General features: G+C 55.0%; 8 protein-coding genes across 8 annotated transcripts; 2 read left to right on the top strand and 6 right to left on the bottom strand.

Moving 5' to 3' along the window:
• Positions 1-407: 407 nt before the first annotated feature.
• Positions 408-3,830, bottom strand: BBK36DRAFT_1136245 (hypothetical protein; the record flags this gene model as incomplete). Its single annotated transcript, XM_024892922.1, has 4 exons — positions 3,608-3,830; positions 2,975-3,512; positions 607-2,917; positions 408-532 (listed from the first exon to the last, which is right to left on the bottom strand). The coding sequence occupies exons 1-4, from the start codon at positions 3,619-3,621 to the stop codon at positions 408-410; spliced, it is 2,988 nt and encodes a 995-aa protein (XP_024747267.1). The 5' UTR covers positions 3,622-3,830.
• A 736-nt stretch (positions 3,831-4,566) lies between these two features.
• On the top strand, positions 4,567-5,773 carry BBK36DRAFT_1136243 (class I glutamine amidotransferase-like protein). The gene is made up of 3 exons (XM_024892921.1): positions 4,567-4,757; positions 4,856-5,348; positions 5,415-5,773. The coding sequence occupies exons 1-3, from the start codon at positions 4,619-4,621 to the stop codon at positions 5,647-5,649; spliced, it is 867 nt and encodes a 288-aa protein (XP_024747266.1). The 5' UTR covers positions 4,567-4,618; the 3' UTR covers positions 5,650-5,773.
• A 2,085-nt stretch (positions 5,774-7,858) lies between these two features.
• On the bottom strand, positions 7,859-9,619 carry BBK36DRAFT_1207704 (small subunit of carbamoyl phosphate synthase; the record flags this gene model as incomplete). Its single annotated transcript, XM_024897429.1, has 3 exons — positions 9,474-9,619; positions 9,106-9,411; positions 7,859-9,040 (listed from the first exon to the last, which is right to left on the bottom strand). Exons 2-3 carry the CDS (start codon positions 9,301-9,303, stop codon positions 7,859-7,861), a joined length of 1,380 nt encoding a protein of 459 aa, XP_024747265.1. The 5' UTR covers positions 9,304-9,411; positions 9,474-9,619.
• A 995-nt stretch (positions 9,620-10,614) lies between these two features.
• Positions 10,615-11,687, bottom strand: BBK36DRAFT_1136241 (electron transfer flavo protein, beta subunit). Its single transcript, XM_024892920.1, has 3 exons — positions 11,494-11,687; positions 10,776-11,418; positions 10,615-10,701 (listed from the first exon to the last, which is right to left on the bottom strand). Exons 1-3 carry the CDS (start codon positions 11,542-11,544, stop codon positions 10,619-10,621), a joined length of 777 nt encoding a protein of 258 aa, XP_024747264.1. The 5' UTR covers positions 11,545-11,687; the 3' UTR covers positions 10,615-10,618.
• Positions 11,688-12,216: 529 nt separating this feature from the next.
• BBK36DRAFT_1136240 (ArfGap-domain-containing protein) lies at positions 12,217-13,735 on the bottom strand (the record flags this gene model as incomplete). The annotated part of the gene is made up of 4 exons (XM_024892919.1): positions 13,649-13,735; positions 13,488-13,560; positions 12,611-13,384; positions 12,217-12,524 (listed from the first exon to the last, which is right to left on the bottom strand). Exons 2-4 carry the CDS (start codon positions 13,533-13,535, stop codon positions 12,219-12,221), a joined length of 1,128 nt encoding a protein of 375 aa, XP_024747263.1. The 5' UTR covers positions 13,536-13,560; positions 13,649-13,735.
• A 1,167-nt stretch (positions 13,736-14,902) lies between these two features.
• BBK36DRAFT_1164531 (RNA-binding domain-containing protein) lies at positions 14,903-16,815 on the bottom strand. Its single transcript, XM_024894654.1, has 4 exons — positions 16,291-16,815; positions 15,614-15,917; positions 15,322-15,555; positions 14,903-15,266 (listed from the first exon to the last, which is right to left on the bottom strand). The coding sequence occupies exons 1-4, from the start codon at positions 16,512-16,514 to the stop codon at positions 14,946-14,948; spliced, it is 1,083 nt and encodes a 360-aa protein (XP_024747262.1). The 5' UTR covers positions 16,515-16,815; the 3' UTR covers positions 14,903-14,945.
• Positions 16,816-19,135: 2,320 nt separating this feature from the next.
• Positions 19,136-21,217, top strand: BBK36DRAFT_1125179 (riboflavin synthase domain-like protein; the record flags this gene model as incomplete). Its single annotated transcript, XM_024891252.1, has 4 exons — positions 19,136-19,276; positions 19,335-19,510; positions 19,630-19,710; positions 19,771-21,217. The coding sequence occupies 4 exons, from the start codon at positions 19,136-19,138 to the stop codon at positions 21,215-21,217; spliced, it is 1,845 nt and encodes a 614-aa protein (XP_024747261.1).
• Positions 21,218-21,860: 643 nt separating this feature from the next.
• On the bottom strand, positions 21,861-24,693 carry BBK36DRAFT_1161887 (acid protease; the record flags this gene model as incomplete). The annotated part of the gene is made up of 4 exons (XM_024894406.1): positions 21,861-23,842; positions 23,904-24,260; positions 24,378-24,505; positions 24,605-24,693. 4 exons carry the CDS (start codon positions 24,691-24,693, stop codon positions 21,861-21,863), a joined length of 2,556 nt encoding a protein of 851 aa, XP_024747260.1.
• Between the last annotated feature and the right edge of the window lie 487 nt (positions 24,694-25,180).

The raw sequence follows: 25,180 nt of genomic DNA, 5'->3' as shown, positions 1-25,180 counted from the left end.
TTTTTTTTTTTTTTTTTTTTTTTTTTTGGTCGCTGCATGTCATGACGACAGTTGAATGCTGATGAGCAGCTCCAACTCCAGTCAACAACTACATGCTATCGTTGCTACCTACTTAAGTACTTTGCATGTCTTTGGCACACCACTGTAAAGCCGTATAGATAGTAAAGAAGAATGGTCTTATATTACGAATCAACGCCCTCTTATATATATCACCTCAACAGACGAATGCTGTCCTCCTAATAAATCGACCAAACAATCAACATTCGTGTCTCATGATATCGCATCAACTCCCAATTGTACTCCGTCCTGGCTCCATCATATACTCACAGAGATAACGTTAAAATAACTTTTTTCCCGAAAATCAACATCTACAACTGGTAGCGCATGCCATACCAGGCTGGCGGCACTCAGCTGCTGCCGACAAACCCCCTTATACCCCTCAGCCCCAGAGACTTCTTCTCCTTCTTGGGCTTGCCCGCCTCTTCCTTGGCCTTGTCTTTGCTGTCCCTGCGCATCATGCTCTGGAGCCCACCTATTTGTGCCGGATTAGTTCCTTCATCCATTTCTCCTGCGGGACAAGTATAGGGCCAACAATGTCCGACTTACTACTAAAATAACTCCTTTCCGGGCTCATCGATAGGTTCATCGACGATCCCTGGCCGTCCGTCCCGGCCGTCCCCGCGGAGCTGGTTGGTTGCAGCGGCTGCAAAACAGACGACGTAGGCGTCCCCGGGTTCGAGCCAGGCGAAGACGTGGCGTTGTATCCCGAGCCCTCGCCTTGCTCCGCCGTCGACAAAAGCCGGAGCGGCCTCGACTTCATCGACATGGGCCCCGTGGACGACGACATGCCGTCTTCCTCGCCGTCCGCGATGCTCGACTTTTCCGTCGCCACCGACGCCTCCAGCTGCATGTCCAAGAGGGACGACTGCAGCACCGTGTACTTGCGCGTCAGCAGGCTGTACTGCTTCTGCATCTCTGCCTGCTTGGCGCGGCTCGCCGCAAGGGCGCTCTCGACCGCAACGCTCGCCGTCGCGGGCGGCCTGTTGCGCTCCTCCCGAGCCTCCGAGAGCTGAGCCTGGAGCGCTGCCACCTGCGACTGGAACAGCTTCTTCGTTCGCTGCACCTCCAACTCAGAGGCCGCCAGCTGCAGCCTGAGCGTTTCCACCTGGTTCTGGGCGTCTTCGGCCGCGTTGACTGCCGCCATTCGTTCCACCTCCCTCGCCTGGTAGTCCCGCTCCGACAGCGACAGCCGCTCCACCTCCGCCTTGAGTCTGTCAATCTCGGCGCCGTGAATCTCAATCGACTGCATGTTTTGCCGTGCGTTGAGCTCCTTCACCTCGGCGTCGCACACGAGCTTTCGCAGCTTCTCGCATTCTCGCAGACTCTCCTCGAGCTCCTTCCGAACCGAGTCAATCTCCGTCTGCATCTTCTTCGACTCCTCGCGCAGGTTCTTCAGCTTATTGGCCAGGTCCGCTTCCCACTTCTTCGCCATCGCACGACTCTTCTCCGACTCCTTGCGGACTTGCATCTCAGCCATCTTGGCCTCTTCGTAGCGGCTCTTGAGGTTTCGGTTCATCATGATTAGATTCTGCATTTCCGCCTCCGTGGCAGCCTCCGCCATTTGTCGTCGTCTAAGCTCGCCGATGTGGGCCATGTGTTGTTGTTTGAGATATCGCTCAAAACTGAGGTCATTCTGCAGCAAGAGAAGCTGTCTCTGTAGGTGAGCAATCTGGGCATTGTTTCCATTGTCGGCCGATACGGGCGTGTGGGTTTGCGGTGGCAGCGTCATCATCGTCGACGGCCTGTCTGCCACAGACTCTTGATGGCTTAGAGCAAGGGACGGCACACTGTCGTTGGCTAGCGACTGGTGAAGACTGCTCTTGATGGCCTTGTTCGACCTGATGAGATCCTGAAGCTGGGTGTGAGAGGCCGACTGGAGCAGTTGGGTGCCCGAAGGGCTATCTACGCCGAAATCCTTGGCCCGGGTCGCTTCGCCAGAGTCCCTCGCCGAATGATGGCTGGATTGCGAGCCCTGACGCATCAGTGTCGGGGGCGTATGGTCGCTGGCAACGGACTCTGTCATCGATAGGTGAGTGTTCCTCCACGAGTTTACCTTGGTCACTGAGCTGCTCAGCAAGCCTGGGTCTGATCTCAGTTGGCTCAGGTCGTCGTTGAGACCCTGGGCCGAAGCTTGCGTGAGGTGCAACAGGTCGTGGTCGCCAAACAGTTGGGAATCGGGGGATATACACAGCGCCATGCATTCAGCCACGACTTCGGCGGCCTCGCTTTTGATCCATCGCCCCACGTCTGTCTTTTCCGTCTCAATGGTGAGTGTGTAGAAGTTGGGATGAAGCACATGGCTTCTCCGGAACTGTTCCGACTGATGCCGAATCTCCGTCGGCTGCACCTCGATCTCGTCCGCGTTGGACACGTTGGCATGTCGCATATATCTCTGCGGTTTGCGAATGTAATCCATGAAGTTGATCGGATAGAGGCCGTAGAGGATCGTGTAGTAGTGGGATAGGTGTGGTATGTTGGTGTCTTCCGTCTCCGGCTCGAATGCATACACCTCCCAGCGACTCGCTTGTTCGGAATCGTGAAAGGGCGACTCCAAGGTACCCGACCGCTCCTTTTCCCAGAAGAGTAGCCTGGCATAAATGTTGAACAGAGTAGGCAGATGCGGCACGAGAGAGCTGGGCATATGGGGCAGAAGCATGATGAGAGCGGTCAGCGCAGCCGAGACGACGGTGGTCGATGTGTCCTGCTGAAGGCACGTCAAGAGATCGGTGAAGAGAGGGGTCTGGGCCACTTGGTGAAGGTGAGGCGGCTGCGACTGAATAAAGGAGCAGATGAAGTTTAGGCTGGCTTTTCGATATTTCTTCTTGATGAGGTAGCCGTCCAACGAAGAGAAGAATTCCTGTTTTCAATTAGTCAAAGGAGCAGATACAAAGACGCTGTCAAAGGTTGCACATGCCTTTGGTCGCTTCTTGCCAAACTTTCCCAGCGCATCGCCGAGCATCTTTTCACCATGCTCCGACGGCTGATGGCCCTCGAAGCGCGCCGGCTGAAACTCCTCCATCCATATCTCAAAGAGTCGGTCGATGATGGGATTCACGGCGGAGTCGTTGTCCGAGCCGTCGTGGTACTCGTCGGAAATGGCGACCACCTCGTTGAGGAACTCCATGGCCTCGGCGACGATGCTCTTGTCGAAGCCCGTCTTGTCGAGAATGCCCTTGCACGCCTCCAGCCAGACGAGGATTCGCTCGGGGGTGCGCAGCACAGTCAGGAGCCGGCGCAGGATGCCCAGCCAGGCGTCAGCCGCGGCAGGGTTGCCCCGGACATTCTTATCAAAGATGAGCAGCAGCTCCTCCTGCAGGCGATCGGACGCGGCGTCGTCATACTTCTCGCGCTTGCGCAGGTAGGCAGCTATCGTGTCGACGAGATCGTCGGGAAGGGGCACGGCTGGGTCGACGATGAAGTCCTTGATGGCCTTGGACAGCTCCTTGAGGGATCTGCCGCGGTGTGGGGGGGTTCCGTCAGTTTCTTCCGTCCACACAACAGCTCAAAAGGTGCCTCGCAGGACCCGTTGATAGGCGGTCGAACTCACATTGTAGAAGTCATCACGGCGGGATGTGCGCCAGGCCGCGGATGAGGCCAGCGTGGCCGCCGCCAGGGTCGAGGACGCTTCCGGCAGAGGAGTCGAGTTCTAGCTGAAGCTGAAGCAGAGCAAGAGGGATTTGCTATGAGCTGCCGGGCAGTCGAAGTCAGGGGCTCTTGCGGTTGGGGGGCTCCGAGTGTTGGAACTGCTGGGTGAGGTTTAGCCCGGCTAAGGATCAAGCTTTTGGGAGAGATGGTTGAGCTTGCACGACGGATTTGCAGAGGCCGGGCAAGCACGACGACGCGCTAGTGCCGGATGCGGCGTAGCCCGATGACGGGCAGGCCATGTCCAGAGAACCTTCCGACGCACCCCGCTCTCGGTGGCACAGCAGGTCCTCGGTACTGCCGCCCTGCCGTGGCCTGCCGTGCGCTGCCTTGTGCCCTGCCGGCTTGGTGCTATTACCCCGCAATGGGCCTGCTGGAGCCCGCTGGAGCCCGCTGGAGCCCCAGCGGCTTTTAGCGCTGCAAACCCTGGGCCATCAGTGCACGATCAGTGCTAGAGGTAGCCTGTTGGTGGCTCGATGGGCTCCGCAGTGGTGGTACGGTGCGGATGTATCGAGCCACGCCGAATCAGATCAGCATCAACCGTCGGCGACAGTACGAGCCAAGCACGACGGTGAGTACGCCCAGGTGCGCTGATGATTCAATGGGCGACGAGGTACCGGCTGTCTCGACCAATTGTCCGTCACGCGTGATCCCCTCTAGAGCCCTGAACCCCTCCTCGCCTAAGGGTCACAGGTATTTCATCTCGTTCCTCTCGTCTCTCTCTTCCTCCTTTTCTTCCTCCTCTTCCATCATTATACCCCAAAGCCTCCAATTGACAGCATCAAACGCCTCCTCCTCCTCCTCACCACCCCAATCTTCATCGTACGCTTGCGGCTTGCATCCCCAAAGCCGTCAATTCCACCTGAATCACTCTTCTCCGTCTCTTCCCCCTCCTCACACATCCCCGCACTTCACGATGGCTGAGAATAAGAGTTCGGCCATCTCTGATGAGCCCATCAACGTCCTCATTGCTCTGCACCCCAAGTTTGACCTCTTCGACTTTGCCGGCCCATTGGCCGTCTTTAACGCAGCGCAGCACGACTTCTCTGATGATTGTACGTATTCGAACTCGTGAAGCAGACCACGGTGGCAGTCCCTTTCCTGCTGGGTTCAATAAGGTAGCTAACCAGTTGTGCCCCGCATCTGCAAACAGCCTCCAAGGCATTTGAAGTGACCCTCGCCGGCTCTGAGCCGCAGGTCCTCTCTGCCCAGGGCGCCATCGTGCAGTCCCAAGTCACCTACAAGGAGGCTCATGAGCGCCTCAATGAGTTCGACATCCTCATCGTCCTCGGCGGAAACGCCGACGAGGTCATCAAGAAGGAACTTGAGCCGCTTGGCATCATCACAGCCTTCTCCGACCTTCAGAAGAGGGATCCGGCCAGAGAACGGACGCTCATGTCGGTCTGCACCGGCGCCCACCTGCTCGCACGCGAGGGCATCCTCTGCGGCCTCGCTGCCACCACCCACCCCGACCACCTCACCAGGTTTGAGAACCTGTGCAGCGATGCTGCCACCAGACTCGGAACTGATCGCACCGACGTCATGGAGGACACCAGATATGTCGTCAACAACCTCCGCTTTGAGCTTGACGAGGACGCCAGCCCATACACACGCCGCAAGTCGGATGCTGGCAAACCCCACGGCCGGTAAGCTGCTCTACGTATCTTGCTCTACAGTTGGGCATCTATGCTAACCATGGTCGTCTACAACAGCAAGGGAAGCATTTCCTTCAAGGAATCCCGCACACGTCGCGAGTCGATTGTTCGACGCGTGGCGATGCGCCTCGGTGGTCTTCGGGTGGTGACCGCGGGGGGTCAGAGCGCTGGCGTGGATGCAGCTCTGTATCTCGTCAGCGCCCTGGTGGATGACAAGTGTGCCGAGGAGGTGGCCCGGCTCCTCCAGTGGAACTGGACCAAGGGCGTCGTCGTGGACGGCATCGACGTGTAAGCGGGACGCCGTGCAATCGCCAGCGGAAGCCTGGCTGTGTAGTAAACATTTACGGATTGAGAATCCGCCGAGTTCGTGAAGAACCAGCTGTAGTATTATGATATGAATGGAATGAATCTTGAATGGCAACTTTGCTCTTACTTTCAGCTGCCTCCCTACATACATACCTTACCTCCAAGCCCATCTGTGACATGAAGCCAGCATTGAAAACGTCACCAAGCGGGGACACCCTTTGGCTCCTCCTAACTCTGCTGCTACGGAGCATTACTGATTGCCAACCCCACACTTTTTTCTCTCGTGGTTCCTCGATGTGATTTAGCCAGCGATGCCACCCGGTACTGAAAGGCGGGGAACCTTGCAAAACCTGAAGCTTGATCGAATCCTCATGGCGGGGCAGAGCAAGCCCCAGGCATGGCGAGCCGCAAGCACTACGCCCCAAACAGCTTTCATCGACGGCAGGGAATGTATGTAATCACGCGAGCTGTTTGCACCAAGAAGCGCTTGCGGATGTTGGTCCGGGGGTTTCAAATGCCCAAGTCGATTGCTGTGGGGATGGGGGAAAAAATGGATATTGTTTTCTGGGGAAGCGTCTTTGATTCCTTTGTCTGGGTACTTTAATTGAACAGGATTATGGAACGTCGTTCCTCTTCACACCGGGTAGACTAGACTATGGGCTAAAGGCATGCTGCGGAGAGAGGGCGGATAATAACAAACTTGAATCAGCGAAGCCTGCGCTATACTACTCGTAATACCTTAGGTACCTTGAGAACCCAATTCATGCGGGGTGTAGAGGGCTGGGGAAATACTACTAGGTATGTACTAGTACTAGTCTACCTTATGTACGATATTTACCTTCGGCATCGTTTATACTACAAACTTTGTCATTCATAGTATTACTACATTCGCCTCAATGGCATATGCCGTGTATAACCTATCACTCAGTCCCCCAAATGACGATATGTGAAATGCCAAAAATACATGGGGAGTAGGTAGTGTAGTATCACCAAGCCGTCTGATATTGCTCACTACTACATGTACGAGTAGCTGGTTGGCTGGGTCTTGTGACTCGGATCGCTGGCCCCTCATTCGTTCTTCTAACATGCAAGCTTGCAAAGAAAAGGTGCGCTAGGTATTACTGTAAGTTTGATAGAAATCAAGGTACCTACCTACCTACCTTTGTTGATGGGACGTGGAAACGAAGGTATTATCCATGCGCCAACAACACCTTGACCGGCTCCCATTCCTGTTATTGAGAGCAAATCATGGGCTTTGAGGCGCAAAACACTAAGAAAAAAAAAAGTATACAATGAGTAGTTCTAGGGCGCAATTGGAATCCCAGTTTGACCTAGGTAGGTATGAGATGAAACTACCCATGCGAAGAGCCGACATTGCAACCGTCATACAATATTGATTTGGGGAAATCTATGTACGCTGCAAAGATGATGGCCTGAAATCTGGAAAGATTTGAGGCACAACGGTTGAGGTCAATCAGTCAGGAATTTCACACAAGATGACCTTAACCTTGGCATGTATTACCTCCAAGTTGCAATTCAGACTCCCTAGGACCTAAACCCAAATATCCATACCAATTCTTCTCGTCAGTCCACAGCAAAGCATTATACATAGCACCACTGAATGATTCAAGCGTCTTTTCCAACTGGGTAGACTAACTCAGAGTAAATACCAGCTGGCGAACAACTTGCTTTTTTTACCTTTATTATTGGCATCCTTGACCCTTTCCCTCAGCATCCTCCAACAACTAATATCGTCACCCATGTGCTCAAGACCGTAGCTAGCCAAGCTTCAAGACCATCTCGCTAGCCATATGAAAGAATCCATCTCCCTTGCCCAAGGCAATGTACCATTTATATAGCTTCTGGTCGATGGGCACACCAAAGTCGAGCCCAGGAGGCGTTTTCTTTCCAGGTGGAGTTTCCGCCTCTTTGTGACTACGCGCAGATAGCCTAACTGCCCGCTTGACTGAGGAGGATTCGTACTGGATGATAGTGAGAAATTACAATAAAGAGTCTTGAGGAGTAGGCCGATGATCACAACGTGGAATGTCTCATGTTACATCGAATAAAATCTCAAATTGATATAGTAATTGTTTTTAAAGGTGCTAGTATCAAAGCAACAGCGGACCCAAAACTTGAAAACGCCCATGACAATCTAATAACCCTCAAAGTAACCCATCGGCCTTCCTCATGACTCAAGCAGCACCAACAAGAGGAACGGGCTCGACACCAACACGCTCCCTGCTCAAAACGTCAAGAATATACTGGCTGGGCCGGTTGTCCTTGTACACGCGCTGCGCGCTCTTGGCAGCGCGGACATTCTCGAGGTACTTCTCAAACAGGTACGAGCTGTCCATGGGGCCGCCCTTGGCCTCGGGGTGGAACTGGGTCGAGAAGATGGGGCGGGTGCGGTGCATCATGCCCTCGTTGCTGCCGTCGTTGAGGTTGACAAAGTACTCCTTGAAATCCTTGGGCAGGGTGCTCGAGTCGACGGCGTATCCGTGGTTCTGGCTCGTGATGTGGCACTGGCCCGTGGTCAAGTCCAGGGCGGGGATGTTGTGGGCTCGGTTGCCGTACTTCATCTTGATCGTCTTGGCGCCGACGGCCATGGCCAGCAGCTGGTGGCCGAGGCAGATGCCCATGATGGGAATGTTAGACGTCTCCATCAGGCGGGCCAGGTTGTAGACGGTCTCCTGGCAGTGGATCGGGTCGCCGGGGCCGTTGGAGATGAAGACTCCGTCAAAGTGCTGGGCCACCTTGTGGATCGGGTAGTTGTAGGGGAAGACGGTCAGCGAGGCGCCGCGGCTGACCAGGCTGCGGAGGATGTTCTCCTTGACACCGCAGTCGATGAGGGCGACGTGGAGGTCGGCACCGGGCGACTCGACCACAAAGGGAGCCTTGGTGCTGACGCGCTTGACCAGGTTGATCTGGCCGGGGTCGACGAAGCTCTCGTCCTCGTCGGCATCGTACTCGTCGCCAATGGAAATCCTAGCGAGGGAGGAACCCTGCTCTCGGAGGTGAGTGACGATGGCTCGAGTGTCGACGCCGGAGATGGCCGGCACACCCTCACGGGCACACCACTCGCTCAGGCTCTCGACGGCGGTCCAGTGGCTGTAGTTAAGGGCGACGTCCGAGACGACCACGCCGGCACACTGGATGTGGGGAGACTCAAAGTACTTGAGGAGGTTGTACTCGTCGCGCTCGTTGGAAGGAACGCCGTAGTTGCCAATCAGGGGCTGGGTGAAGACGAGGATCTGGCCTCGGTAGGAGGGGTCCGTCATGGACTCGGGATAGCCGACCAGAGACGTGGTAAAGACGGCTTCGCCAGAGATGTTAGCATTGGCGCCGAAGGCCTTGCCGCGGAAGACGGGGCCATCCTGTTGTTTCATGTCAGCTCCTGCCTTACACGCATGACTTGGTAGGTATATATGGCACGTCTTACCCGAATGGTAAACGTGGCCGGCGTAGACGCCACGGGCTGAGTGTTCAAGGGCTTCTGGAAAGGCATCTTCCTGCCCTTGCTGCCAGTGGTAGCAGCCTGGCCGGACGAGAACCGGACCTGGAAGGCCACCCGGCGAGCGGAGCCGGCAGCAGAGCCGGTTGCTCGCTGGGCGAAATTGGCTGCCAGCTTGGAGAACATGGCAGCGGTTGGTTCGGGATAAGGTATGTTGTTGAGGTAGATCAGTGGTTATGGCAGACGGTCGTCGTGTGATGCTGTTTTAAGCTGACAAAGCCCTCCACAGGTGGTCTATGTTTGATGCTTGTTAGTTTGCTTCATGAGGGGGGAAGGTGAGTCATGGTGGCACCAACCAGAGAGATAGTCCTATAGAGCACAAGAATATTAGCATTTTGAACCAATTGATGCAATTCCCAAATTTTCAATCAACAAACGAGGGCTTGATCCAACATCTGCCCAATTGTGGGGGAGGGTGGACGTTTGCGTCGAAGGCACGTGGGGAGAACGTGGACATGGACATCGCAGCACCGAAGAGGAAAAGAAGCAGAAAAAAAGAAGGTTCACCATACCTGAGAAGTGAATTCCGACGGGCGCCCGTTCATAAGGGCGGATTGAGAACGGCAAGTCGAAGATGTGTAATCGAGGCACGAGGCACTCTATAAGTGGTCGAGATGTGAAGGCTTGATGCGGCGTTTGCACGAGGCGCGAGGACTATGTTGACTCTTTCTGACGGATAGTAAGGAAGAAGAAAGAGAAGAGAGGAAGAAAGGCGAGGAGTGGAAGGAAAAAAGGGTACAATAGGAGGGGTCAGATAAAGGTTTAGTGCCATCGACTTTTTTTTTCCCGCTGTGATTCATTTGTGCCTCATAGAGAAGCCGGCCAACGATTAATTGGCGGCCGGTGATTGGACAGATCTTGGCTGTCGGTGCGCGTTTGACGTTGTTGGGGGAGGGGCTAGTTCTCTTTGGGCCGGCTCTGGGGCGCCGATATCGTAGTGGCTCGTGTGCCCTATTTTTGTCATTGAATGCAGTCATTGAAAGGATGAGGAAACGGACCTGAATACAGACGAGGGCGATATGGATATGGATTGACTGGTACTAGTCTAGAGCATACTGTAGATTGAATGGCCCTTACTCGTCCACAGCTTAGATAAAGTCGTAGTGACGAGATCTGAGTTGCGGCACATCATCAGTGTTTTACCTACAGACTGCAAGACAGATGGCGGGGCAGATTGAATCAATAACAAGATCAGCCAAGATACTCTCCATGCTGTCATCTGCAGACAACTCTATAAGGGGCAATTCACCCAGTTGAGGGCCTCCTATATCTTGTAGAAATCCCAGGTTGAGAGTCGTCAGATCGCCACCACCCTCCTGTAGTGTATCGAACGTGTATTGTTGAACGTTCAGTGAAAATAACTCCTCATATCCACCTTCCTGTAGTTTATCAGACATGTATTGTTGAACGATTCAGTAAAAACGACTCCTCGTATATCCCCTTACAGAGCGCCCAGCTCCTTCAACTTGCCAATCAGCCCATCCACATCCTCAACCTTGCCACCACCCTGTCTCTGCGGCGGCTCTGTCAAACAAGCACCGTTAGCCATTTCCCAAGTAATATCATCCAAAGCACGTAGAAATAGAAAAAAAACTCACCCGTCACCTTCAACACCTTCAGCCTCTTATCATTCGTAAGCCCAAAGTCCTCCAGCGTCTTCTTGTCCAGCTTCTTCTTCTTCGCCTTCATGATGTTCGGCAGCGTCGCGTACCGCGGCGTGTTCAACCGCAGATCCGTCGTAATCACCATCGGCAGCTTCGCCCGCACCGTCTCCACGCCCCCGTCAATCTCCTTGGTCACCGTCACGGCGTCGTCGGCCCCAAACTCAATCTTGCTCGCCTGCGTCGCCTGCGGCCACCCCAGCAGGCCCGCCAGCATCTGGCCCGTCTGCCCCGCGTCGTCGTCGATGCTCTGCTTGCCCAGGATCACCAGGTTGCTCTTCTGCTCCTCCACCGACTTCTTCAGCAGCTTGGCCACCGTCAGCGGCTCCAGGTCCTCGCCCTCCTTGAGCTCCACGTGGACGCCCCGGTCCGCGCCCATGGCCAGCGCCGTCCGCAGGATCTCCTGCGCCTTGGGCGGGCCGGCCGAGAAGGCGACAATGTCCTCCACGCCGCCCGGCGCGCGCTTCTTCTCGCGGATCCGCACCGATTCCTCCACCGAGAGGTCGTCGAACGGGTTCATCGAGTGCTTGACGCCGGCCGTCTCCACGCCGGTCTGCGCCTTGTTGACTCGCGGCTTGACCTGTATACGCATTTCGGTCAATGGGGCTCGCCTTTCTTCGGGATGGGGAGTGAAATTCGTAAAGAGGCAGCTTACCGCATAGTCAATCACTCGCTTCACAGGGACGAGAATCCGCAGGGCCGACATTGTGCTGAATCTGGGTGGGTTGGTGGTTTGGATGCGACCAGGAGGAGGGACGTCCCGATGTCACATACCTTATAAAATAGCCGGCCCAAGAAGCCAACCCGAACGTGCAGCTGCCGGCTAGGGCCGGCTCCCGAGCAACCTCGGATACTCACTCACGTGACGCGATGCCGGCATCGCTGTGCTGCAAGTCGTCAGCCTTCGAAGTGCCGAGAAGCAGTCAACAGCATGCAGACAAGGAGGTTCCAAAATGTAGAAGTTGTCACTGGACAAGGTTTTTAAATAGAATTACTTCTGATAAGTGGCTCGTATCTGTGAGTACATGGGGAATCTCCTCCAGGTGAGCCGCACAGCTTCCCCCAGTTATACCCCAATGTGCCACCGATTTGAGCAGCATATATGGTATGCATAAGGTAGGATATAGAATGTATATTAAATTAAACGCTCGTCTCGGCGCCATCATCAGTCATGCCGTGTTCCTCCTAGGCTTGTTCGATAACTTGGATTCGCGCCGAGGGCACTTGTCATAGTGGTAGTATATGGGCCTATTGCGTCTTCAATGACGGCCATTAGTCTTGTCAAGTTAGGTATTCCAAACGCTCATATTTCGTCAAAGTGTATCTCTTCAGGCCATCGTACTCCAACGCCAAGCAAACATGTGAAATCACCCCAATCGTTTACCAGTCATCCCACTCGTCGCCACCCTTGGGCTTCGGGGCTGGGGCTGCGGGGGTCGTCTTCTTGCTCATGCCTATAGCACTCGTGCCAATGGCATTGTTGGGCTTCTGCTGCTCTGCCAGGTTGGAAAAGTCATCCCAGAAATCTTTGCGACTGGCATCCAGGGGCGCGTTTCTCCTGGTTGAATCGGGGCCCTCTACGAATCTGGTGAAGCCCTCCTGAGCGTTTTTGCCGGCGAGCTGAGCCTGTTTGGCGAGCTGTGCGGCCGTCAACTGGGCCTGCTTGGCGAACTCGCCATCGGCAATCTGCAAACCGAATTAGATTCGAGTGATTGCGGTCGTTGTACAACATAAAGGGGGGGACATGGAGAAACAGCGAGATGAAAACGTACGCTCTTAGCAGTAGGCTGAATGTACCCATCGTTGACCGTCTTGGCCGTTTTTGTCACGGTAGAGGCAAACCAGCCAAAGCCCTTGGTGATGGCACCCATGGGATCCTTCTGGACGTCGTCAAACAGCGGCAGCATCCCTCCCTGGCTCGACTTGTCCGGAGCAGGTGTGTTTCCGAAGCCGGCATATTTTCCGCCCTGGCTAGGCGGCTTGTCTTCCGGTCGCGAAGCATTGTCCGCCCCCAGCCGGGCAAAGTACCTGTCGTCCACCTTGACCTTTCCGCCCTGCTGAGGAGGGCTCTGGCTTCGGTTCGCGGATCCGCCCAGGGGGGTTGTTGTGCGCGAGCTCTGCTTCGCGGGAGATGCAGCAGCAGCAGCAGCAGCAGCAGCCACGGGTCTCTTCTCGCCCGGCACGTATTCCCTCCCCTCGACCTTGCACGACAGCCTCTCCTTCCACTCCTCGCCTACCTCACCGCTGTATCGCTCAGCAATGGTGGCGTCGTCCCAGGTGAGGCCCCTCATCTGCGTGTCCTCGTGCTCCTCGAAGAATTTCCTCCAGCCCTCGTTGCCGCCCAGGCGCATGCGCTCGATCTCGTTGGCCTTGAAGGCGTCCATGGATATGCTGCGCACAAAGGAGATGTGGACGCCGAGCCCGCGGTGGACGCCGGCGCACGTCAGGCAGATGAAGATGCCGAACTTGGGCGACGCCCACTGCGGCGACGGGGCATTGCAGTCGCAGCAGACGTTGTTCTTGGATTCCTTTTGCAGCGCGGCGAGCTGGCGATTGTCAAAGTCAGTTGCTGGTTGACCCTGGGGCGACGGCTGGCGAAAGGGGGCGCGAGAGAGAGACGGAAGCAAGGAGAAGATGCGTCGTTGTTACCTTGGAACGAGTCTCGGGATCAACCTCCCACATGGCCTTGGAAGCCATTGCGAATCGGAAGAGCAGCGGTGGTGCTGAGAAGAGGCGTGAAAAGGGATAAAATAGAGACTGCGCAAAGAAAGACCAGGCGGCGATCGGAGGCTGTTACAAGAGGCGTCCAGCAGAGTCGAGGCTCCGGCGCGTGATGCTTATGGTGGTCTGGACTGGCCTGGTTGCAGCAGGGAGGTTGTCGCGGCAAGTGGAGCGGGAGGGGCCCCAAACATGAAACTCCATACCTGTAATAATTTCGCCGCCCGAGTCCGCAGGTGCCCTGCTGTGCAAATACGACCGCTCGATACTACTACTGCTGCAGGCGCTGAAGGGTAGCCTTGGAGCGCGTCTGGTACAGCAGTGGAACATGAACCTACAGCGCCATCTGCTGCGTGCCACTGACTCACTGTAGCCTTGCGCCGTTATAGCAGGCGCGGTACCTATCCGCCGGGTCCAGTCGGGTCCCTCATGGCCACGGACAGCCATCCATGCAACCACTAATGGCAGCTGGGAGCTCCATCTTGCTGCAGGGGCATCTCTTGTCAACTAGAGCCAGAACACCTGTAGCAGCCCATTTGATATCATGGATCATGCCCTGCAATCAGTTGATCGATTATCCTTGAGCGTGGTGTTCGATGCATCGTGTCAAGTTTTGCCTACCATCCCTACGTTCAACCAACCCGTTTCCAGACGGCGAGAACTTCAACTGGGCAAGTGATTTCAGTCAGAATGGCCTCAGGCAATTGGAAGCCCCAGTCCTTGGAGGCCAATGCTCTACAGGGGACCGCGATTCGCATCCACAGAACCAGGGCAGCCATCAGCCTTCGACAACCAGGCACACCAAAGTCCATACTACATTGTGGGAGCTTGTCACGATAGCCGATATACTTCCAAGAGGCGAGGGCTCTTGGTTCAGATCCATTCTCACATGCAACGACAACCTCCCGCAGGTTCACGCATAATGAATTAGAAAGCAGCACGGCAAGACATCACTCAAAGACACAGCACAATGATTCACAGCCAAAATATACTCTTTTTCATTCTTGTCTTCGCTTTCCTTTTGCCTGCCACGTGCTTGTGAGTGAGCGCACAGCTGGGAGGAAGTTGCTTCAACTAGGAAAGGCATGTACGAAAGATTATAAACATTGGAGCGGCCCTTTTTTTGTAGTTTTCTCGGTCTCATATCCCATACTCCAGCGGAGGGGAAATATTAAGTTGTCAAGAGCTGGCAGGTCTGCACCATCTTTGGATATCAGAGGTTCAAGCAATATTTGCGTGTAGCTCTCTTCCAACCTCAAAGAAGATATATAGGCCAGTCCCGGCGTCATAATTGAAATCGTCCAAATCGTGTGCCATATCATAAAGAGTACTCATCAAGCGTAGGCGGCAATGTTGAGCCTGTGAAAAAAAAAATTGCCGCGACTGAACTTAAGCAGTAGCAGCCGGAGCCTCGGCAGTGCCAGCAGGCTCCTCGGTGCCGTTGGCGGGAGGGGCATTAGCCTCCTCGTCGGTCTTGTCGGGGCTATCGATGGCGACCTTGACGGCGATCTCACGTCCTTCAATCTCCTTTCCGTTCATCTCAGCGACGGCCTTTTGCTGGAGCTCCTCGGAAGCCAGGGTGACGAAGCCAAAGCCACGTCCCTTGCGGGCCTCTCCGCGCGCCTGGAGCTTCTTGATCATGAAGCGGGGGATGGGGCGGAGGGCGATCTTGGCTGACGAAGGTTCGTAGTCCTTGAAGAGCTCAAGAAGCTTCTCATAACACTTAGTACACATCATCGCAAAATGTGGGCTATAGGCAACTCACCTTCTCCTCGGTCAGGTCATATGGCAGGTTGGCAACCATGACCTTGGTCTTGGAAGGAATACCATCAGCCGGCGGGCCACGCTCGCGGCGCTCACGCGGCGGGCGGTTCTGGTTCTTCTTGTCGTTCTTGTCGCCCTTGGCTTCGTCCGAGGCTGTGTTGGTGATGTCTCTCAGAGCCTCACCGTCGCCGGCAGCGTCGCCAGAAGCCTCCTCGCTTCCCTTCTTCTCATCGTCCTGCAGTCACCATGTTAACGCCCAAGTCGGACAACAGTGTGGAACAGAAATGTCTTACCCCAGTGGCGTTGCGGCCGCCACGGCCGCCACGTCCACCGCGGCCACGACCGCGGCCACGACCACGACCAGAAGCTCGGCGGCGGTTACCCTCCGCACCGGAACCCTCTCCGTTGGCACCCTCGGACTTCTCGCCAGCAGGCTCGGGCTTGCGAGCGAGCTGAACAGAAACCTTCCGCTCGAGAATCTCCTTGCCGGAGAGCTCGGCAATGGCACGGTCAGCCTCGTTGGGGGTAGACAGGTCGACGAAGGCATAGCCGACGGGGCGGTCGGTACGGGGATTCTTGGGGATCGAGACTGATTCGCTGTAGACACCGGCTCGTCAGTGAATGTTCTCCTTGCTGTAACAGATCGGCAACGTCGAAGAGGGCGGGCAGATAGGAAACCGAGACACGGGCAAGCTGCACGCTCTACTGAAGCCTTGCGGGGGTGAGAGGTAGGTGAGAAGCTAATCGCGGGATGCAATGCGAGCACCGCCGGGGCGGAGTGACATTCACCGCCAATCAGGACACCGTCGCAAAGTTGGGCCGCCAAAGCAATCCACGGCGGGATGTGCTTTGTCACCGGCCTCGAAAGCTCAAAACCGGAACAAAGAGGTAGAAGAACAAAGAAAAGACAGGCTCGTAGGTGGGAGACATTGCACAGCGAAGCATGCAGGCAGGATGGGTGGCCACTTACACAAGGTAGCTCTTAAAGAAGTCCTTCAACTCTCCCTCAGTTGTCGCATATGCCAGGTTGCCGATGTACAGACGGCGGCCTTCAGCGGCACTGGCCGAGGCGGCCTCGTTGGCCGCGGCCTTGTCATCGGCAGGCTTGTTGATTGAGAGGTTGCCCAGAGCGTTTGCAGCGTCATTAACGGGGGTGGTGGCATCGGGGCCTTTCTCCACGTTGGTAGCAGACATGGTGATGGTGTCGGATGGAGAGGGGATTGCTATAGTCGGCGTATGACGTGACGTGTGATTGAGAAAAGAGTCGGACTTGAACTCTGGTGCAATGAGGGAGGCAGTTGAGTCAGGGTAGCTTGGTGCCCTAGAAACAGATTGAGAGAAGACAGACGTCGATGCGTTGCGCGGAAACACAGGTTGACTGAAGGTGTGTGATGAGAAGGGAAGAAGGGAAAAGGGGAGGAGAGGAGGCGAGGCGTGCGATAACTGAAATATTTTTTCGGAGGTGGTGCTTGGGAAGGACCGTGCAGGGGAGCAGGTACTCGCATCGCAGGTGCAGCCGGGCTCAGGAAGGAGGTACCGCGCGACCCGGGAGGTACAAGCGAGGAGGGGAAGGCAGGCAGAACTGGTGAGGCGCAACTGAGGTGGAGGTCAGGCAAGTCAGGCAAAGTCAGGCAAGGCCGAAGGCGAAGGGAGGGGCGGTCGCTTCAGGTCGAGGCAAGTATCCCCCGGCTTTGGGGTACCGAGTGGCGCTACCAGGGAGTACCGGCGTCGCAAGTACCCGGCGGCCCCTGGAGCAGATGCGGTCAAGGTGTATCTCGTTCCTGACATTCTGGAACTCGTGGAAGCTGGTGCTGCAATGCGCCCCTATTCTAAGATGGCCTGCGGGATGGCCTAATACGTTGATGCTGCGATGGAGGTGCAGGTACGGATTGCGGAGACGGACACGCAAGCGGCGAAGAGGCAGATCACTGGTCGGTACAGGTACGAGAGACGGTGCTGAAGCTTCAGTCTACTGTGCGTACTGCTACAGCCGTGAGAGATGGTTGACGCAATACAGAGAAGTCCCTGGAAGAGCTGGAGCCTGTATACATTGTAATGCAGCTGCATCGCAAGTCGACCAGAAGAGGACTTTCCAACTTGAAGTTGTCCGTGGCTGCCATACAGGTACCTACTGCCTCCTCCTGCTGCACCGCAACTTCCCATTGAGGGGGCTGGCGAAAGGCTTGAAACTCTGCTCCTGCTCCCCATAATTTATTAGAACTGGGCTCACGGCAGGTGCTACCACGTCCGCTCTAGCAGCAGTCCCACGATCTGCTGCGCTTCCTGGAGGAGCTCCCGCCGTTTCAAGGGCAGCTGCCACTGCATGGAGAAACCCCTATTCAATCAATCATGCAGTCATCCCCCGCCAACCAAGGAGGCAGTGGGAATGGCCTCTACCGTTTATTACGAGAAAGGGGATGAATGATGAGAGCAGGCAAAAGGGCTTATTCGGGTGCTTAGTATGTGCCGTCTGAGGTGGATGTGCAGCTCCTCGACAAGTCAATGATCCTTCATGACTAAGTTGCGCCGCTTTCTTACCCAATCTCAGCCTGTCTTATACGCCTATACGCCGCCTGTGCCTGTGGCTTATATGCGACCATGCGCCTGAAGTAGGCTGCAAGGCACCATGGAGGCCAGTCGGTCAATCACAGGTTGCGCTGCTCAGCCCGACGCATGCATCCATCCAACCTCCAAGCGGTCGGCGCACAGCAGCTGCTGATGCTGGTCGCCGATCCACCCAGCTAATGTGGGCAACGTGGCTCGCGCCATGGCCAGACAAGTGTAAATCAGCCCTGGAGAGTTTCATCGCCGGTGATGAGTGCATATTACCAGCTTCCACGACATTTACGAAGTCAGCTTGATAGGTACCTGCTGCATGGCAGTGCCCCTTGCTTTGATTGGGCATCAACCAAGCATCTTCCTCGTCTCTGAGCCATCATCAACCATCGTCTGCTTGGACCATCCGCAGAAGCTATCGCGGCTCAGCTAGAGCTTGCCCCGAGCTGCTTGCTAGTCCAGCCACAAGTCCGGAGCGAGTCCCGTTCCCCAGGTTCCGCTCCGTCGTTGGCTCTGGGAAGCACTGATAACAATGGTGTCTGTTGTCTGAAGACGAAGTGATCCGCCAGCATGTGCAACGCAAACATTGCTGTGCTACTTTGAACCGTCGAATTTTTGTGTGCAGAGTGCAAATGCACATCTGGTTCCTGAATGCAGATCGGGTTGGCCGACGTTGAGTAGAGAATTCTTTCAGTAACAATATTCTATACAGATTTCCAGAGCTGAACCAAATGCCAGCTCTCAACCAGGCGAGAGTAGATGCAGCTGAAGTCCATCCATTGTCCCCAATCTCAGCTCTGGCTGCGTGCATGTGCTGGCACGTGGCCCCATTACTGAGGTACCGGGCAAGGCAAATTCCGATCAAATCAGATAAGGCCAGCATGAACCGATAAGATCGGACGGGCTCCACCAGCCACAGACAACAATTACGAGTAACATACTCAACAGAGGCCCGGCATCGGCCACCCGCTTTTCCTCTTGCCTCTCGCCCACATGCAATCCTGCGATTAAGCGCCAACTTCCTCGTACAAGAATACAGACATCTATTCGTTGCGAATGCAATACCTTGTATTACTGCCACTGATAAGCCACTCTGCACTCGACTCCATCATAGTACCCTGACAGACGGGGGAGAAGCAGCTCCCTTGCCACTATGCGAGATATGCGAGATTCACAGCACCCATAAACGGCAACCAGACGCCCGTGCAACAAGCTCCGATTGGCCTGCGGCAGTTCGTTTGTCTGGCCCCCTTGTCGCCATGGCGAGCCGAGAGAGAAGCGTCCTGGTCCTGTATGGGTCGGAAACGGGCAATGCCCAGGATATAGCCGAAGAGCTGGGTCGGCTGTGCCAGAGGCTCCATTTCGAGAGTCACGTCGAGGAGCTCGACGCCACGGATCTTGTACGTTGTCTGTCGCCGGGGAGGAAGACAGAATAAGTTTCTAATCGGCATGACGCAGAATGCCCTGCTCCAGCACCAGCTCGTCATCTTTGTCATCTCGACAACCGGCCAGGGTGACATGCCTCACAACTCCCTCGTCTTCTGGAAGAAGCTCTTGCGGAAGAAGCTGCCGCCAAACTGCTTGAGCCGCTTAAAGTACACCTGCTTTGGCCTTGGTGACAGCACATATCTGAAGTATGAACACCACCTTATGATTCTTGTCTCCCTTACGGTAGTGATGATGCATTTCGCCTCAATACGATCATGTCAGCTTATTAATCATGGCTTCCTCATAGATTCAACTGGGCCGCGAGAAAGCTCGTGCGCAGACTGGACCAGCTTGGCGCCGCCACGTTCATTGACCCGTACGAGGCAGATGAACAGTTTCCAGATGGGTAAGACTTCTATTCTACGTGGATGGCGCATAAAAACAAGCTCATACCGAATCTCTTCAGAATCGACGGAAGTTTCGTAAGATGGGCCGAGGACCTGAAAAAGCATCTCTTGGAGCACTATCCACCTCCCTCAGGCTTGGAGCCCATCCCTGACGACACGATCCTCCCTCCACGCTGGTCTCTAGCCCCGGCTCTGGCTCCTGTTCTTGAGAAGACTGAGGAAATTGACCTATCTCTTCTCACAATAAGTCATACAAACGGCACGGCCACGGTTCTCAATCTGCCCCCTGACGGTCTCCTACCTATACCAGCCGGGTGGACAGCAACCATGACGAGGAACGAAAGATTGACGCCACAGGAGCACTGGCAGGATGTTCGCCTCGTCTCATTCGACATACCCGCCCTTCCGTCAGGCGACAGACTCCAAAGTGTCCCAGGAGACTGCCTCACCCTCTATCCAAAGAACTTCCCCCACGACGTCCAGAAGTTGATCGATCTCATGGAGTGGAACAGTATCGCCGACAGTCCGCTCGATCTGTCGACCTGCAAGTCTCTTCCTCGCAACCTCTACTCCCCAGCATCCTGTACGCTTCGCGATCTGCTCCTGAACAACATCGACATAACTGCCATTCCACGCCGTTCATTCCTCAAGAACATGTCCTACTTCACAACCGACGAATATCACCGCCAGCGACTGCTAGAATTCAACATGCCCGAGTACATAGACGAGTACTTTGACTACGCCACGCGATCCCGCCGCAGCATCATCGAAGTCCTTGATGAATTCACCTCCGTCAAGATCCCCGCCGAGCGCCTCCTCGACGTCTTCCCTCTCATCCGCGGCCGCGACTTCAGCATCGCCAACGGAGGCGCAACAGTAACCCAGGCGGCAGCAGACGGCCACACCAGAGTCGACCTGTTGGTCGCCATGGTCAAATACCGCACCGTCCTCCGCAAACCTCGGGAGGGCCTCTGCTCCCGCTACCTCGCCAGCCTAGCCCCCGGCTTCACGCTCCGCGTCTCCCACAAGCCCGTCCTCTCGCCCATCCACGGCGCCGCCAACGCCCAGCGGCCGCTCATCGCCATGGCCACCGGCACCGGCATCGCCCCCGTGCGCTGCCTCGTCCACGAGCGCCTCACGCATCCCTCCCCAGCGCCCATGGTCATATTCTTCGGCAACCGGAACCGCGCCGCCGACTTCTTCTTCGAGGACGAATGGCGCGCGCTCGCGGAGGACGCGGCGAAGAAGAACTCCCAGCTGCTGCTCTTTACGGCCTTCTCGAGGGACCAGCGGGAGAAGGTGTACGTGCAGGATCTGGTTCGCCGGGAGGCACCCCGGTTGGAGGGGCTGATATCCCAGAAGGCCATCTTCGCTGTTTGTGGGGGGTCGACGAAGATGGCTGATGCGTGTAAGCGTGCTGTCTTTGAGCCGTTTACAGAGAGTGGCGATGAGGTGGTTAGGAAGGAGATGTTGGGCGGGATTACATGGTGGCAGGAGATTTGGTGAATGCGTGCACCTATAGAGGTTGGATATATCCTGTTTTGATAGCGCGCATTATTAGAAACGACACTTGAATAACGACGAAAAGGCTCGAGAGTCTATTCATTGTCATTATCACTGTGTAGGTTTATTGTCTCTATCTAGCCGCGTCAAGAAGGTTTATGAAAAGGATGGCGCCATGACCGCAAATCGAAGCATTATACTCGCTCGACTCCAATCTATCTCCCATGCCTGCATTTTGACAGTTCTGCTCGTTATATATAAGTATCCTTCATCCCAAATCTTCCCATCGCAAAAAGGGCCCTTCGACAACAGTTCGATGAAAACAAAAGAAAACAAATTGTGTATCGAGGAGAAGAAGAAAGAAAGGGTAGAAAAAAGTCTGGCGCAAAGTGGTGGTATAAGCTTTCCCTAGAAAACTCCCCCATGATCCAAATGTCCTGATGGTTCCCCTTCCCTGAAAATGCCATTGGCTCATGCAGAACAACCATCGCCTGCTTCCTTTAAAGAACTCCATTGCTAGCGCTGTATAAACCCAGAGAAAAAAAAAGAAAATGAAGAAAAACTGACCAGTTGCAAACGACAGGGTGAAAAGGAGAGATTAAAAGGTGCTCAAGCCCAACGCTTCGCTATGAAAGGGACGTCATTCTTAGTCTTCCCAACTATATCGCTTTTCCGCCAGCTGGGGAACGTGGACGATATCATTCCCGTCTATTCTCTCATCCCCCTCCGATGGATGTGGACTCTTCGTCTCCTGAGTCAAAGAATCTTGTGCTCTTCGCTCTCCTACTGGTCCGCCAGATGGCGAATCTTCAAAGGGGTTGCCAAGAGAAGTGGTAGCCTGCATTGTCATCTCATGCATGATTCGGTCTTCCTCCTCTGTATAGTTGCTTCCTAGACTCTGCTCGGAGAGATGGAACTCGGCTTTGAAACGAGGCGTGAAGCTATCAGTGCTGTCGCGATTTTCTCGGCTGACAATATGCGCCAGCATGATGCTGTGTCTAAGCGATTTGAGGTTGTCGGGGAGGCTTCCCAAGCAGACAATGTTTGTTGGGTCAATTGGGGTCTTCTGGCATGCCATAGAAGAATCAGGATTTGACGCTGCCGGACTCCTTGAACGCTTTGAGTTTGAGCGGCTGTTTGCCGGTTTCGCATGATCTTTGGCATTCTGCTCATACGGACTTCTGGAGCTGCCGCTAGAGATCTGAGTTGCTGCAGAACCAGCACCTGGATACGACATGGCATCCGGATGGCTATCGTAGCCCGAGGAGATGGGTGAAGGTAGCGATGCCGGAAGCGAGCCGGTCCCCGACTCTGGTTTGATCGGAGACACGGGAACTGCTTCCCTACTCGAAGTTGCGTGTGCTTCGCCGGTCGTGCCCATCACCTTCTCCTGAGGCAAGGCAATCTCCAGAATGGGTGGTGAGTATTCGGGCACAGGGCCTTGAAGCTGCCGGTCTATCCTCCTCCTGGCCACCTCATACGCACTGAGACTACCCCTGGTCTCGGTACCTAAGGTCGTTTCGCCAATCATTATTGAAGAGGCATCTTCTCCGTCGCTAGCATCCAACTCAACGGGAGGCAAGGGAGCCGGAAGCTCATAGATTTCCGAATCAGGCGCCTCTATACAGAGAGGACTGACTGGCGCAGTGAACTTGATCGCCTCGTTCTCGTACTTTTTGCGCCGTGTAAACTTCAAGAATAAGGCAGGCCTGGGTATCCTTGGTGTATCGGGAACAAGTGTGGAAGCGCCGTCCTTCGTTTCCGTAATGGTTGCATCGTCGCCCTTCTCCAGCGACCTTCGTCGGCGGCAGACACAGCATAGGCTGATGAGGCAGAACGAGCACAATAAAATGGCACCGACAGCGATGCCAATCATTTGTCCCGTGCTCAACTTGCTGCCAGTTTGTTTCGGCGGTGACGGGTAAGGGCTGTTGTTTGGCTGCTTGATTGGCACCAGGTTCGCCTCTGCTATCGGCCGCTGGGGAAACTTGGCCTGATGAATCGAAAAGACAGCCTCGTCATATTTCGTAATCATGTACGCTTCCTGGAGAAATGACCGGCCGATGACAACAGCAGAATCGTTATCCGACTTCCGCAATGCAAAGTATGGTATAGCTGGGTCTCCGTATTTGATAGTCTGGTGCATAAACGGGTATTGTAAGAGGTTGACGAATGCTCGCATTGGCACAGTGATGTTCACCAGACCCGGTACATTCAGAGGTGATCCAAAGTTGTCATGGTTGTCGACGCTCGAAAAGCTAAAGGTGAAGGTGAAGGAATCCGCAGAGCCATACTGGTTAAACTGCTCGTTCGTAAGGGTGTATAAGTCGAACGTCGCATTATACGTGAGGTTGAACGCATCTGCAAACTCATCACACACGGCACTCGGCAGCCACAGGTATGGGGTGGTGCTATCAATCAAGGCCGTAAAGGCGTTGTCCCAGCCCGATAGAAGCGCTGTTTCAGACGTCCATTTCTTAGGCTTGTTGACCTTGTCGGCAGAAGCTTCGATGCCCCTGATCAATGCCCGTGGCATGTTGTCCTGCGGAGTCAGCGTGAAGTCGATGTCGTGGGGAACGTATCGTGCCGTATCATGACCGCCCAAGGTGATCGATACCGGCGTATTTCCTACTCTATGGTATTAGCACCGGCCGTGGATCCCAGGAAAGTCGAAAACATCATCACGTACGGTAGGAGGCGCCGGCAGTAAAGCCATAACTGTAGCTGGGAATCCATCCAAAAGTGTGAACGGCTTGTGTCAGAGGTGATTGGGCGACTTCACGGCCAAAGTTGCCCTGCGTAATGCCGAGGCCAAAGTAGCCCAGGTAATAGTCCGTTGTGTTGATGGCTGACATGAGAACATTGGACATGCCGAAGCCAATATCGGTAATCTTGCTGTACGCATTGACAGTGTCGAGTCCATACTGGCCGTTTCCGCCATAACCCAGGTAATCCAAGCCGAGCTGCCAGATTCCCATGTACGACCAATGTTTGGATGCAAATGGTGTGTAAATGCCCCCGCGAGCCGCAGTGCAATGCGGTTCCTCTATGAGGTCCGAGTCAGCTCCTGGGTCGAGAGATGAGGGGACACGGTGGTGGCCTGGTCGGGCGAGGTGTCTTGCTAATAACGGAGGACCGCGATCAAACTGAGGTGTTAACGTACTTTGTAAACATCCTCCAGGTCCGACGGCCCAAAACTCCGAAAGCGACGTGCTCATGAGAACATTGACGAGATCGGAGTTCGATCCCAGCAAGACCTTGATGGTTGACCAGTTGCCGTCGATCCCAAGCCTATCGATTTCTTCATGTCAGCTACACCATGGCAAGCCATCATCATCTCGATGACATGACTGAGAAGCTGAATAGAGTAGAGCAGAGATATGGACATACCATTCTCCAGCATCGAACGCCACCGGGGCCGGGTCATTCGCATAGACAACGCCGGCTACTGCTGCAATCACTAGGACATCATGACGCATCTCGCCGACGGCGAGTCTCGCGATGTCGCAAGTTTGCGTATAGAAAGAACGCGCAGGCTACCGTAACGCTGCGGATCAAACTCGTTTCGTGAGAGAGTGTCAAGTCTGACTTGTTGAACACCTCTCATTACCGCAGCATTGCATCCATAAGTCCAAGATCGCGGGACCAAAGGCAATCTGCAGCCTTTGTAAACTCAACGGCACCACCAGACTCGCAATCCAGTAGGCAGATTGCGGGTACCAAAAGACGCTTTTCTCCTTGGTGATCGTGAGGTTCCACGGAACCTTTTGCTGCGGTGGATGAGTTAAGAAGACGAAGGCGAGGACAGAGATGCAAGGCTTGGACCACCGGTCCTTCGGATAGATGGCTGGAGAAGTAACCCTCGGACCAGGTACCAGGGGGGGAGAGTACAGCCAACAGCATCGACGAAGGACGAACGCCAGCATGGATGCCCAGGGTCGATCTCTCAAAAACTTGTCGGGAAAT

This window comes from Trichoderma citrinoviride (genome assembly GCF_003025115.1).
Source record: "Trichoderma citrinoviride strain TUCIM 6016 unplaced genomic scaffold BBK36scaffold_12, whole genome shotgun sequence".
In the NCBI taxonomy this organism is placed as follows: domain Eukaryota; kingdom Fungi; phylum Ascomycota; class Sordariomycetes; order Hypocreales; family Hypocreaceae; genus Trichoderma; species Trichoderma citrinoviride.
The sequence above is the reverse complement of the archived record's forward strand: the minus strand, read 5'-3'. Positions and strand labels throughout refer to the sequence as shown.